At 41.2% G+C, this 15,426-nt stretch overlaps 1 protein-coding gene across 2 annotated transcripts in view; it reads right to left on the bottom strand.

Moving 5' to 3' along the window:
- The window catches only part of MCPH1 (microcephalin 1), a 335,857-nt gene that overhangs the window by 298,832 nt on the left and 21,599 nt on the right, over window positions 1-15,426 (bottom strand). For both annotated transcript variants that reach the window (XM_075861941.1, XM_075861942.1), the window contains exon 9: window positions 11,262-11,374. In XM_075861941.1, the coding sequence (XP_075718056.1) occupies window positions 11,262-11,374 (113 nt within the window). The remainder of the gene's footprint in view (window positions 1-11,261; window positions 11,375-15,426) is intronic.

Here is a 15,426-nt window from a genome sequence, read left to right as displayed (position 1 = left end):
TTGCTGCTGAATGAGGTGAATTCCGACGATGAAAAAGGTTATATGGTCGTGCGTTACATAAACATCGTAGCACGCTGAGCTACTCGGTTTCTGTAAGTCCCATAGAACTGAATGGTAGTTACAGAAACAGCGTAGCTCGCACGCTGCGCAGCTTCCATAACTGCCATTCACTACTATGAGAGTTACGGAAACCGCGTAGCTAAGTGAGCGAAGAGGTTTATGTAATGCACGAGCATATAACCAGTAAGTGGCTGGGAGTCAGTGAGATCAGACAAAGCTAGAACGGGGTTTAGGGGGCCCCATTCTAGAAATATGTGCGGGTCCCAGAGGTGGCACCTGAATCTATCTGACATTTATGACATATCCTGTGGATTCTCCCCCTTCCCTCCGGCAAAGAGTCTCAGGACACTGTAATCTGAGCTGCTAATTAGCAACAGATAAGACTGGGACTGCTCCGCCCCCCCTCCCCCCTCCCAAGCACCCTGCCGTCTTGTCTTATCTTCCCTGCACTTGCCAGGGAAAGTGAAAAGAAAAAACTCAGATTGCTTTCTCCTGGAGTGTGCAGAGATATTTCCATCTCTATATATAATGTGTTGTGCTGTGCATAGCTCAGTGCACTTTCACAGTATTGTAGTTATACCTCAGAGTTCACTGCCCATGAAAGATACATACTGTGTGTGATGTCACGATTTGTAAGACACGCCCCTAGCAACTGGCCAGAATCAGGAAGTGTGAGAAAATAGATGTGGACGGTTTCACAAGAAAAAAAGCTGCAAAAAAGTTACTTTGAAGTGAAAAAAATTTGCTAGGAGTAATGTATTCACATAGAGGGACATAATAGCATTTTAAATATTTATTTTTTTTGCGAAAGTTTAGCTACGTTTTAAGTAACTGCAATAAAAATTTGGATGCGTAAAATGCAAAGCCTGCATTCTCCAGTTGCAAACGCACCATGGCCGAGATGCGCCAGAAACCACACCAACATATAGATCAGCGTGGTTTACAAATTTACTGCAGATTTAAAAAAGCATTTTTATTGTTAATGGCTGAACAGTAAACTGCCGTTTAGTGAAAGTGCTTTTACTTGCAGTCAATTTCGAATGGCAACAGGGTTTTCGTCCGCATCACGGACACACCCAGCCTAACAATTTGCAGGCCTGTAGGGTTTTATTTTTAAAAATTTTCTTTGAGGCTGGCTTTTTTAGTAGGTCGCTCTGAATGGTACTATTAATAAGAGGAGCTACTCTGCTGGCACTATTAATAGGGGGGCCTTCTGCTGGCACTATTATTAATAAGAGGGGCCACTCTGCTGGCACTATTTTTAAACCCTTTACGCATTATCACGTACATGTACGTGATAAGTGTCATAGGGAAGTATGGAAGTATGAGCGCCCTCCATACCCTGCGGGTGTCAGCTGTTTTTTACAGCTGACAACCCAAACTAACACCGGGGAACAGCGATCGTGCTGTTCCTGGTCTTTTAACTCCTCAAATGCTGCGGTCAATCGCGACCGAAGCATCTGAAGCATTGAAAAGAGGGGTAGAAACAGGGAGAGAACCTCCAGCTCACCGGTCTGCGTCTCCAACAGCGTCCATCGGATCCCCGCGACGGCCCGCGGTATGTAACAATAATGAACAGGAAGAATGATCCAGCGCTGATGTTGATTTAAAAGGGAAATGAGAGTCCCATGTTTATTAGAAAAAATCTGAGTAAAATTGAAACGGGAGACGCAGTCCCAAAGTACAAGTAGTCAGGGTATATACCCAAGCCTACGCGTTTCGAACGCGATCTGCGTTCTTAATCATGGGACTCTCATTTCCCTTTTAAATCAACATCAGCGCTGGATCATTCTTCCTGTTCATTATTGAAAAGAGGGGGCGGCCCCCTCTGACAGCTCATCGGCACCCCCACACCGCGATCGGGGGGCGCCGGCAGTGGTCATGGCAGCCCGGGCGCCTAATGACGGCCCCAAGGTCTGTCTCTTGTCTGCCTTGGTTAAACCGTGTCTCTGGCACGGCTTTACAGAAGCCTGTGAAATTTACGATATACTGCAATACATTATTATTTCAGTATATTGTACCAGCGATCTAACGATTGCTGGTTGAAGTCCCCTAGGGAGACTAATTAATGGTGTTAAAAAAAAAAAAAGTTTAATAAAGTTACTAGTAGAAAAAAAAAAGTTGAATAAAGTTACTAGTAGAAAAAAAAAAAGTAAAAAAAAAAACCCTTTTCCCACTTTTCCTCTGATGTAAAAAAAAAAAGTATCGTTGCATCCGTAAAAGTCTGAACTATAACATAGCGTTATTTAACGCGCACAGTGAACGAAGTAAAAAAAAAACAAAAAAAAACTTTAAACCACCACCAAATCAGCGTCATGCACTCCTCTCCATTCATTTACACAGCAGCATCGCGTTCTTACTAGAACACAATGTGCAGCCACATACACAGACATTAACGTTAATCAAGTGTCCTGATAATGAATATACATGACCTCCAGCCTGGACGTCATGTGTATTCAGAATTCTGACACTTCTGAATCTTTTCTGTGAGATTTCCAGCAAGGGAAACAAAATCTCGTTTACATCGTAATTTCGCGAGATTACGCGTGGCTTGCTGGAATCTCACAGAAAAGATTCAGAAGTGTCAGGATTCTAAATACACATGACGTCCAGGTTGGAGGTCATGTATATTCATTATCAGGACACTTGATTAACGTTAATGTGTGTGTATGTGGCTGCACATCGTGTTCTAGGAAGAACGCGATGCTGTTGTGTAAATGAATGGGGAGAAGTGTATGACGCTGACTGGTCACTGATTGGTCAGCATCATAGACTCCTCTGTACAACGCCCACTTGATCTAAAGTAAAAACACGCCCACTTGGGTATTAAGAAACTCCTTAGCATAAAGCTAAAAATCGCTAATAAAGTGGTTTAAAATAGATCGTTTTTCTAAATAAAAAGCATTACTGTCACATACATTATAGTGCCGATCTCCTTATGTAGGAGATAGGGCACTTATAATGTGGTGACAGAGCCTCTTTAAGGCTTCATGCACACGACCGTGCGCCGTAATTACGACCCCTAATTACAGGCACGGCCGGCCGCAGACAGCCGGACATTTTTACGGGCTGGTCTCCCATTACAAAGTATAGGAGCAGGGTCCGTAAAATAAAAAGATAGGACATGTCCTAATTTTTACGGCCGGCTTCTACGGCACGGACACCCTCCCGTAGACAAACGGGAAGATGTCTGTTGGCCATAGAAATGAATGGGCCCGTAATTACAGACCGTAATTACGGTCCGTCATTACGGGCGATTTTTAAATTCGTGTGCATTAGGCCTAAGAGCAGTGGAGTGTGGTCAATGGAACACCTGTAGTTGGACGTCTGGCTCGTAGCTCAATGTCTTGCAAATGCCTTCCGATGGTTTGTGTCGACACTGGTTGCAGAGTGGATCGCTACGCACCCCTCTTCCAATCAGGCGATCCGCCCGTACAGAGTTTCGCCTCTGCGTACCTCTTGCTGTCATTCCCGTTCATTGTTGTTCTGCCAACCTCTGGGACACACAACATTGCTCACATTTCGGCCTAGGTGCATAGCGATCTGCTGGAGTGATAAATCAAGGTGTCTCAGTTCAAGGATTCGGTCCCTCCCAGTATGCGACAAGTGATAATAACTGGCACGTCGACGAACAGGAGGCAACACACAATCATCCCACATCACTTTATCCGATTTTTCAGGTTTCATGTGGCTAAAAAAACCAACTTTGCTTTTAATCTGGATTTTATGCCCCGCCCACATGCCATACATTGGAGCTAGGTGCTGGAAATTTTGATACTTTTCAAATCTTAGTGACACCTGCTACTTTCTCCATTTGCATAACCTTACGGCTTGCCCTTCTTTGTGTTGCAATTTCAATGTTGAGGAGTAGAAGTTGAATAAGATCCCCCTGTGTGCAATCAAAGTGTCACATGATCTGTCACATGATGTAAGTATAAATACACCTGTTCTGAAAGGTCCCAGAGTCTGCAACACCACTAAGAAAGCAACATGAAGACCAAGGAGCTCTCCAAACAGGTCAAGGACAAAGTTGTGGTGAAACGCAAATCAGGGTTGGGTTATAAAATAACAAAAAACAGGATTTTTCTACTTGCTAGTAAAATCCCTTTATCGTTGAATTCACTAGGGGACAGCAGCCAATACCCATGGTACTGTGCCCCCCAGTGAATACTTTAACAAGAAATATCCTTTGAATATCCTGCAGAGCACCATTAAATCCATTACAACAAAATGGAAAGAATGTCTCCAATACAAAAAACGGTCGCCTACCAAATCTCACAGACCGGGCAAAGAGGCATAAATCATAGATGTAATAAAGAGTCAAACTATAACACTGAAGGAGCTCCAAAGATCCACAGCGGAGATGTAAGTGTCTGTCCATAGGACCACTATGGGTTGGATGTTTTGAGGGGTATACAGTAGTTGGAGCCCATGAAGCAGGTGGCTCCGACCACAGCATAGCAGCCGTTAGTCAGAACTAGATCTCTGCTCCTATTCACTTGAATAGGAGCGGAGATGCAGTACTGCAGCTCGGCCTCTTATTCTTTGACCAGAGCCATCTGCTTCTGGCAATATCGTCCAGTGCCCGGAGGCAACCAGTGTGGCGTTTCGGTGCGGGGTCCAGGTGTCGGACACGTGCCGATCATATACGGATGACCTATCCGATGGACAGGTTATCAGTTGTCAGAATGTGGAAAACCCCTTTAACTACAGGGAAAAGCGTTCATTCATTAATACAAACTCCAGACACATACACGTTATTTTTTTTACTGGACCCCACAGGAAGTAATAGTCTACTATGCTATTTCATACCCTTTTTACGGTAAACTCACATACTGATGGAGGCTTTAACCCCTTCCCGACATTTGACGTATCCATATGCCAAAGTCGGGTAGGGGAAGTATGGAGCGGGCTCACGGAGTGAACCCGCTTCATACGATGCCGGTGTCGGCTGTTTGTTACAGCCGACACCTCAGAGTAACTAGCGGCATTGCTGTTACGATCGCTGGTTGAAGTCCCCTAGGGGGACTAATAAAAAAAAGTACAAATTAGTTAGTTTTTTTTTTGTGTAAAAAAAAAATATATATATATATATATATATATATATATATATATATTAAAAAAAATTAAAAAAAACAACCCTTTTCCCATTTTCCCACTAGAGCATAGAAAAAAAAAATATATAATTAGTATCGCCGCGTCCGTAAATATCTGAACTATTACAATATTATTATTTAACCCGCACGGTGAACGACGTAAAAAAAAAGAAAATGTAAACGCCAGAATCTCTATTTTTTTGGTCACCTAATCTCCCACAAAAATGAAATAAAAAGTGATCAAACCGTCGCATTTACACCAAAATGGTATTACAAACTACAGCTTATCCCGCAAAAAAATAAGCCCTCATACCACTTAATCGACGGAAAAATAAAAAAGTTGTGGCTCTCCGAATTTGGCGACACAAAATAAAAAATTTTTTTACACTTAGGTTTTTACTTGTAAAAGAAGTAAAATATAGAAAAATCTATATATATTTGGTATTGCCGTAGTCGTATTGACCCATGGAATAAAGTTAACATGTTGTTTTAATTGCACAGTGAATTCCGTAAAAACGGCGTGCAAAAAACCATGGAGGAATCGCAGTTTTTTTTCATTTTCTACCCCACAAATAATTTTTTCCCGTTTCCCAGTACATTATATGGCACAATAAATGGTGCTGCGAAAAACTACAACTCGTCCCGCAAAAATCAAGCCCTCATAGTACTATATAGACGGAAAAATATAGACGGAAAAATAAAGACGTTATGGATTTTGGAAGGTGGGGAGGAAAAAACTGCAGCGGGAAGGGGTTAAGGAACCTTTTTTGGCCACCGTCTGACAATGGAGCCCTATGGACACGTTTAGTATATACATCAGCAGCTTTCCTAACATACAGGCTAAATGTAACAAAAAACAATGTGGTCATGGCCTTACAGAGCAATAGGCACTCTGTGTTGCTCCATGACGCACTTTATTCTCTCAGCAATGCTTCAAGGGTAAAATACCTCAATAATATGTCATGTTATAGAACATGCCACTATTATTTTTATCACAGATTCCGAATCTGTAGGAAAAGAAGCTCTGAGTGTCGCCGTATAAAACCAGAGGAAAATAGAGGTATAGTATCAACAGACAGCAGTACGGGCACCATATCACTGATCCTTACAAGATGGATCTGTACTACTACGGTGTGTATGAGCTCTTAACCTCATGATGTATATACAACAGAAGAAAGATAAAAAGCCCAACATTTAGTCATGACCCCCATGCTTAGCCTGGCAAAAATCGATGAACGCAAACAGAAAGAGTTTGGTTTCTGGAGGGGTGGGGGGGGGGGGGGGTTAGATGGCTACCTGGGAGTAATTCCTTGAAGTTAACCTACGTAGAACTTTACTTTAAATTTGAATGATTATACTGTAGGATATCTGAGACATTAATAATACTGTAGTAATAAAAAATATCAATCTACAGACGCACAAGACCGGCATGATTTCCTTCACAATTAAATACACCGTGGATTTGAAGGGGGCTCAACATTTACCTCCTTGTCTAACAGTTTGACAATGCTAATTGTATTCAAGAGTAGTGGCGGACAATAGCCATTGGGGGGAGGGGGGGTTCAAGGTCACGAGGGTTGAAGAGGCTCTTACTAGTGCCTCCTACATAATCTGATTGGTGCTGTAATGTAGATAACAGTGGTTTTTATTTTGAAAAATGATCATTTTTTAGCAAGTTATGAGCAATTTTAGATTTATGCTAATGACTTTCTTAAAGGGGGTTTTCCCACGAGAGACATTTATGACACATCCGCAGGATATGTCATGAATGTCAGATAGATGCAGGTCCCAGCTCTGGGACTCGCACCTATCTTCAGAACGGGGCCCCCTAAACTCCAATCAGCCGCTGTGTGTTTTGGCTGAATGAGGTGTTTTCCAATCATGAAAAACGTTATATGGTCAGGTTACATAAACAGCGTAACTCGCGGAGCTACGCTGTTTACGCAAGTCTCCTAGAACTTAATGGTAGTTTCGGAAACAGCGTAGCTCGCGTGCTACGCTGCTTCTGTAACTGCCATTCACTACTATTGGAGTTACGGAAACAGCGTAGCTCTGCGAGTTACGCTGTTAACGTAACTCACGACCATATAACGTTTTTCATGGTCGGAAAACACCTCATTCAACTGCAACACAAAGCGGCTGAACGGGGTTTAGGGGGCCCCTTTCTCGAGATAGGTGCGGGTCCCAGAGCTGGGACCTGCATCTATCTGACATTCATGACATATCCTGCGGATGTGTCATAAATGTGTCTCATGGGAAAACCCTTTAACCCCTTAATGACCAAGCCATTTTTTACGTTTTTCCATAGTCTCATTCCAAGAGCTATAACCTTTTTATTTTTGCGTCGACATAGCTGTATAAGTTCTTGTTTTTTGCGGGACAAGTTGTAATTTTTAATAGTACCATTTTGGGGTACATAGAATTTATTGATTAACTTTTATTAACTTTTTTTGGGGGGGGGGTAGAAAAAAAACTCAATTTTGCCACACTTTTTTGCGTCCTAAATTTACGCCGTGTACCGTCTGGTATAAATAACACTAAACTTTATTCAGTGGGTTGTTGCGATTGCAACGATACAAAATTTGTATAGTTTTTGTATGTTTTACTACTTTTACACAGTGAAAACACTTTTTTGTCAAAATTATTTGTTTTTGGGTCTCCATATTTGAAGAGCCGTAACGTTTTTATTTTTTCGCCGATGCCATTGTATGTGGGCTTGTTTTTTGCGGGAAGACTTGTAGTTTTTAAATCGGTACCATTTTGGAGTAGATGCGACTTTTTTTATCACTTATCACATTTTTTTTTTTTTTAAGGCTGGATTCAAAGAAAACAAAAATTTTTGCATGTTTTTTTATTTTATTTTTTACGACGTTCACCGTGCGGGTTAAATGATGTAAGAAGTTTATAGTTGGGGTCGTTATGGACGCGGCGATACCAAATATGTGTAACTTTTTTACTTTATTTTGTTTGTTAATAATAAAAGCAGTTTGTAAGGGGGAAAAGTGGGTTTTTCATTTTTTTTTTCACTTTTTATTCAACTTTTTTTAAAAAAAACTTTTTTACTAGTCCCACTAGGGGACTTCACTATGCGATTATCCGATCGCATTTATAATACACTGCAATACTTCTGTATTGCAGTGTATTATGCCTGTCCGTGTAAAACAGACAGGCATCTGCTAGGTCATCCAGAGGCATGATCTAGCAGGCATTCGTTACAGTCAGACCTTGGGGCCTTTATTAGGCCTCCGGCTGCCATCGGAGACACAGACACTTGGCGATTTTATCGCCGGGTGCCGGTGGGAAGAGAGGGAGCTCCCTCCTTCTCTTCAAAACCACTCAGATGCGGTGCACACTATTGAGCACCGCATCTGAAGGGTTAAATGGGTGACATCGATACTAATATCGATCACACCCGGTCGAGCAGGGATGCCCCCAGCCCTCAGCTACCTCTGGCAGCTGAGAGCAGGGAGATTTGACAGCTCCCCGCTCGGTTTACTTATTCCGATGCAGTGACGTAAAAAGTTTATTGCATCGGAATAAAGCCCATTAGTGACCAACGTAAAAACACTATGGGGCAGTCACTAACGGGTTAAACAGTTCAAATATAAGCTGTTGAATTATTAATGGGACTGCTTACATACTGGGTCCATCTGGACATTGCAGGCATTGTAAGCAGCTTTGTAATTCCCTTCAGTGCACTGAATAGTATGCCACATGAGAAAAGTATACAAAGATTATAGTCACATACAGTATTTAACATCTGCACTTTACAATCTGATTACTCAGTGTTACATTCTACATCAGTTTTAACCCCCTAAGGACACAGACTTTTTAAATCTGATATGTCATTTTATGTGGTAATAACTTTGGAATGCTTTTATTTTTTCAAGCGATTGAGAGATTGTTTTCTCGTGACACATTGCACTTTATGTTCGTGGTAAAATTCAGTTGATACATTCAGTTTGTGAAAAATGAAATTTCGCAAAAATTTTCATTTGCATTTTTCTAAATTTAAATGTATCTGCTTGTAAAACAGATAGTAATACCACATAAAATGGTTACTAGTTAACATTGTCAATATGTCTACTTTACGTAGACATCGTTGTTTTGAACATTCCTTTACTTTTCTAGGACATTACAAGGCTTAGAACTTTAATCAGCAATTTTTCACATTTTCAATAACATTTCTAAATTATTATTTTTTTAGGGACCAGTTCAGATTTAAAGTAGCTTTGAGGGCCCTATATTTTAGAAACCCCATTAATAAAACCATTTTAAAAACTGCACCCCTTAAAGTATTCAAAACACCATTTAGAATGTTTTTTAACCCTTTAGGCGCTTCATAGGAATTAAAGCAAAGTGGTGGTGAAATTTACAAATTTAAATTTTTTGCAGAAAAAAAAAAAAAGAAGAAGCACCTTGGTGATTTTGGGGTCTCCATTTGAAGAGGTCTTCTGGTGCCAAAACAGTGAAAACAAAAAGTGACCCTATTTAGAAAAATACAACCCTCAAGGAAATTATTTAGAGGCATAGTGAGCATTTTTACCCCACAGGTTGTTTTTTTTTCGCTAAATTTATTTGAATTAGGCCATATCTACTGGTATTTCAATTTATAATGTGGGGGCATATGTAAGTTGTGAAAAGTAAAAGAGTATAATAAAAGGGTACATAAATAATAAAATTAAGAATTCATAGATGTGTGGTAAGCCTTGAAGCAATCCTTTATGCACAGGCCAGGTTTTTCGGGGCAGGTGTCGCACTAATAAGTGGTGTCCTTTCTCCCCCTTTTGCTCCACACTTTTTTGGGATCCTGGTACAATACGGGCACTCTTGCTTTCAGTAGATGTGCTTGGGCCCTCCCCTTCCTGGTTTTCAAACACAAGTGCCTTGATAATCGCCTCTTGAAAATTAAGGAACGACCCTGTCCGGCCTGCACATTGGAATAGCATACAAGCGTTATATGCCATCTGTACCATGTGCACGGCCACCTTTTTGTACCACACCCGTGTTTCGCATGGCACTATACGGCTTCAGCACCTGAACTGAGAGATCAACCCCTCCATGTACTTATTATAGTCCACGATGCAATCTGGCTTGGGGGTCATTGTAGTGCTATCTCGTACAGGGACATTTAGGGGTCACTAGTGCTGCTATATATATATATATATATATATATATATATATATATATAAATAAACACAACAGCAGCCCAGTTGATGATGATCACAGTGAGTGATCAAACAGCAGTATGCAGAAGACAAACACAGCACAGAAGGCCTCAGCAAAGGTAAGTATGGCTTACAGACAGTAGTACAACAGCTCTGCTCACCATTCCTAACCGGAATGAGGCGGGCAGTGCTGGTGTAGGGTATTTAGAAAACCGGTCATGGCTGCGAGTGGTCGGCACAAATCCCCAAATTATCACGGTGCCACAGGTTAAGACGTAAAAAGCAGCGATTGGCAAGCCTGAATTGTCCAACCAATCAAGGCGATCGCCAATGCAGGGGGCGCCGCCTCCCTGGGCCACGAATAAAGATGGCCTACTGTCAGGGACAGCAGCCATCTTTACTCGGTCTCCGTGTCTTTAGACACAGTGACCACATAACGCTCCAACGTACCTCATTGTTGGATTGCGTTAAGTACTTGACAACAACGTACTAGTACGTTGGATGACGTTAGGGGGCTAAAGGCAATATTTCTTTATTCTTCCAGCTGCTACTACAATCCTTGCCTGTTTTACCCATACCTAACATTCCCTGTGATCAGAGTCATTATAATAGGTTATTTACGCAGTCAAGGCAATGACTGATCTAGCAGATGTCTCTACACTTATTGTGCAAAGCAGACAGCAAAGTAATAACTCGTTTATGTATTGTTTTTTATGCTTTTCACCTCTATTCTCATTGAATACAATGTACAAATTATTCTCACAGCTTTGCCATTGCCGTTCAGAAGAGACAAGTCAATAAGCTGTAGGCATTAGCGGCATATTCAACTGCTTCAGTACTTTAGCAAATCAATACAGATTTGTGCTACATTCAAAAACCCACTGCTGAGCAAAACACTAAAAAAGGACCAATCAAAGTAATTTACAGTTAAACTGACCTTTCTGCTTTTCTCTGTTTTCCTGGATTCCTCTGTGCATTTATTTCTTTGTTCATTAAACATTTCAGACAGTCCGCCTATTGCATCAGAAGCTGAAGTTTTACTCTCAACACCTAAAAAAATCAATTAAATGAAACATCTAATTAAGGCTCAAAAATATAAACCTTGAAAGCACGGTTAACAATTCGCAGTACTGAACAATATTGACAAAACGGACTCAAGACAGAGGACTCTAAATCGCCCCACCCGCTCAAGCAGAAGAACATTTAAAATCACATGTAACACCACCATTACATCTATACTCATCATCACGTATGACATACGTCCAGGGGACATTAAAGACGCCTCCATGAAAAGACGGGTTTAAAGCAAAGAGCTACGTGTGGACGGAGTCACTTCATATAAGATATTTAAAAATAGGCTAACCATGTTTAGTGCCGCATAGCTGCAAACATCAATCTACTGTAAAGGGTTGAAAAGGATGGAGAACACTTGAGGATCACCCCTGAAGATTTCTAGGATCAAACCTTCAAGCACCACTGCTTATGTGCATTCACCCATATGTACAGTATTGAGGGTGCTTGAATTTATGCCGTTCTGCACTCCACATCAGGACACACATCTTAGCACAAAGTAGTAAATTGCAGAGAAAAAGTTTTATTGATCCAAATTAAAACTAGGAACAGATAAGATGTATCCGAGTCTGTGATAAAGAGCGTCAGGATTTAAAGTCCATTACATGACTCTCCTGCTGTGCCGTACATCTCTGCATTTCAGATCCTATTGCTTTATACCTTTTACACTGAATCAATAGGCTTTGTTTGCCCTTTACTTTCCTCTGATAAAAGTGTCAGGAGTGCATTGCATTCAACTAAAAAAAGCGTGGGTCTCCTGTCTGTGATAGACCTTGTACCTTGTATTCTGCACTAAAGCTCTCCAGAATGCACTGCCAATCCAGGTTGCTCAGTTTCTCTATTGTATATGAGCAGCCAAACATGATTTTCTCATTTTTAGTGTACGGTGTTAAATAAATGTAAAAAGGAATATGGACATTTTTTTTAGTTAAAACACCTTCTCTAAAACAAGCCAACCCGGCGATCAGCTTATAGCCAACGGCTGCTGGAACTCCCAATTATAGGCAGTTCTCTGGGGGAAGCTGTGCAGGTTGATACAGGGGAAATGGAGTAAAATGCAGGACACTTCCTGGTCCAGGGGACTCCTGTGCCTAGCTAGCATACAACACACGGATGAATAAATGCGGTGTTTGAGTGTTTAGAAGGAAACAAGACATGTAGTACAGGTATGTGGACACTGCTTTTCTCAAGACCTGACCAGAAGTATAAGCAGTTTGAGTGGGGAGTGGGACTGGTGCCAGACTCCCTTTAATTCTGTTTGCAAACACATATCGCTAATCAAACTGGACAACCCCTGTCTATATGTACTACTGGGGATATATGGAACCCCTTTATTAAGGTCCTATTACACGGGCTAATGATCGGGCAAATGAGCGTCCACAGAACGCTTGTTCCCGATCATTGCCCTGTGTTAACAGGGCAATGATCATAAGTTGAAAGCTCGTTCATCGGCTGATTGCATCTTTTCTGAAGTCTAAAATATTTTCGTTTTAGTTTTCAGCAGCACATCTCTCTGTGTAAACAGGGAGACGTGCTGCCAAAGTGAAATTATAGGTACCAGCGATCGTAGTAATGAGCGATCGTCCCCATACATAGCTCCTTGTGAAAGGAGAAAACTAGCACCGATCACCGGCACTTGTAAACATGACAGCTACATGAAATTTAGCCGTATTGTACAGTAGACACCCGCTGAGTATAGCGCGTGCTCAGCCCGTGAGTCCGCTTCATTCTTTCCTTTCCCGGCAATAACAGTTACATCAAATGTCAAGAAGGGTTATGTTTGTGATCTTCACACACCGCTTATTTCTAACATAAACCGATTGTGTATTATCGTTTTTTTTACCTGCGGCAAAACAGGTTGGTAATGGTGCAGCACAACGTTGCAATACTAGCACTCAAAACTAATATTTTTTGATTTTTCTTAAGAACATTTTTGTTATACGCAATTTATTAAACAACTGTGTCACTTCAGCAGACATCAGAAAGTATGAAATATCACCATTAGACTTCAGTAGAAATCACACTAGCAGTAAATATCTAGGGATTTAGAGATATGTCCAGCCCTACAACCATGCGATCCTTAACTCCTTAAAGGGATTGTCCACTACTGAACAACTGATGACCTATCCACCAGATAGGTCATCGGTATAGTATCGGTGTGGGTCAGACACCAGCCGCAGCAATCAGCCCCTCCGGCTACCTCCGGGCACCAGATGTTATGGCCCATTATGAGATGTACGGAGCCTGAAGTAGTTGGCTCCGTGCATAGCATAGCGGCCGTGCTGCAGCTCTGCTCCTACTCACTTGAATAGGAGCAGAGCTACAGTACTGAGGCTTGGCCGCTATTCAGTGGCCGGAGCCAACTGCTTCCAGCATGTACGTCCGGTGTTTGTAGGCAGCCGGAGCGGCTTAACGGTGCGGCGTCCGGGTGTCGAACCCCCACAGATCATGTACTGATGACCTATCCGGTGGAGAAGTCATCAGTTGTCCGGTAGTGTACAACCCCTTTAAGCAGGCAGCTATTTTCAGACTTAAGGCTGGATTCACACATCACATACTTGCTGCAGGTTTCCGAGTCATAGCCAGAAGTGGTTTAAAAAAAAAGAAAAGTGACAATATAAAAGGAAGAGCTTGAACTGCTTGTGCCTTCACTTCTGAGTTTGGCTCAAAAATCTTCACCAAAATCTGCAACAAATACGCGATGAGCGATTTCAGCCGGAGGCTGCCATTTTCATCTATTTTTTTCATCTCCGCATTTCGGACACCGTGTTTTAATTTTTCCGACAATGCAGCTATGTGAGGGCTTGTTTTTAAACGGGATAAGTATTTTTTTTTTTTTTCAAATGGCACAATTTTTGGCACAGCATTTCTACCATTTTTTTTTTATTTTTGGTTATTTTTTTGTTTTTATGGCATTCACCATTTTTACGATTACATCAATACTAAACTTTAACTTTTCTATTTTATTTAGTACTTTTGTACAACAAAAACTTTTTTTTAGCCCCTTGGCGACATGTCTTGCAGCAAAGTCACAGCCGCCAAAAGGAGGCTGAGCCTGCACCATACTCATTAGCTATCGTCTGTATGTTACAGCAGACACCACACTGCAATACGGAAAACTTTGATCACGGCCGTTAATCCACGAAGATGCCACAGTCAATAGCAAATCGCGACATCTAAGGCGTTAGAATGAGGGGGGCCACCCCCTCAGTTAGCTCATCACCTCCCCCCCCCCCACACACGATATGATCATGGGTTGCCGACTGTTGTCATGGCAACCATTAAGGTCCCTTGGTCCGACATCTTTCTGCTCCTATTAAGGAACTGGTAAATAGAACAATACACTGCAATACGTAGGTATTATAAAACCAAAATATGGAACTGTGTAAATGCAGATAATTATATGATCAAAAAGAAGTGATCTGCTAGTTTCTGGATAATATTAACAAAGACTACATCTGTAACTATATAGATATGGAACTACAAAACGAACAGATGCTACATAGTAATGCGTAAATATAAATTGCAATTTTAAAACTGGAGGAAACTCCACACAGAGAAAATACACAGCAGTCAGTAATGTAATATTGTACAAACAGTATACATATAGTTGCACAGCATGACAACAGCACATATATAGATTAATACTGTAAATGAGAACCTGCTGTGCGTTGCAGCCAGTGCATAAACCACAATAATAATGTACATAAATGGCCCGTCAAGTTACATGGTAAACCTGGTGTAACATGAATGAAATAAACACAGGCCAGATATCTGCCCAATGATAAAAAAAAAATGGTGATAGTGCAGACCTTCTGTTAAACGGGGCTTCTGACTACTAGGTATTGCAGTGTATTGTACCAGTGATGAAACAATCGCTTGTTCAAGTCCCCTAAGGGGACTAAAAAGTAAAAAAAAAAAAAAAAAAAAAACACTGTTCACATTTTTTATAATATACAAAAAAAAAAAAGAAACCCTTTCTCCCATTTTTCTTTTTAAAGTTATGTAAAAAATTGCTATTGCCGCGTCCA

Source organism: Rhinoderma darwinii, chromosome 4 (assembly GCF_050947455.1).
Source record: "Rhinoderma darwinii isolate aRhiDar2 chromosome 4, aRhiDar2.hap1, whole genome shotgun sequence".
NCBI classification, from domain to species: domain Eukaryota; kingdom Metazoa; phylum Chordata; class Amphibia; order Anura; family Rhinodermatidae; genus Rhinoderma; species Rhinoderma darwinii.
Note: the sequence above shows the minus strand (reverse complement) of the source record. Positions and strands in the feature narration are given on the sequence as shown.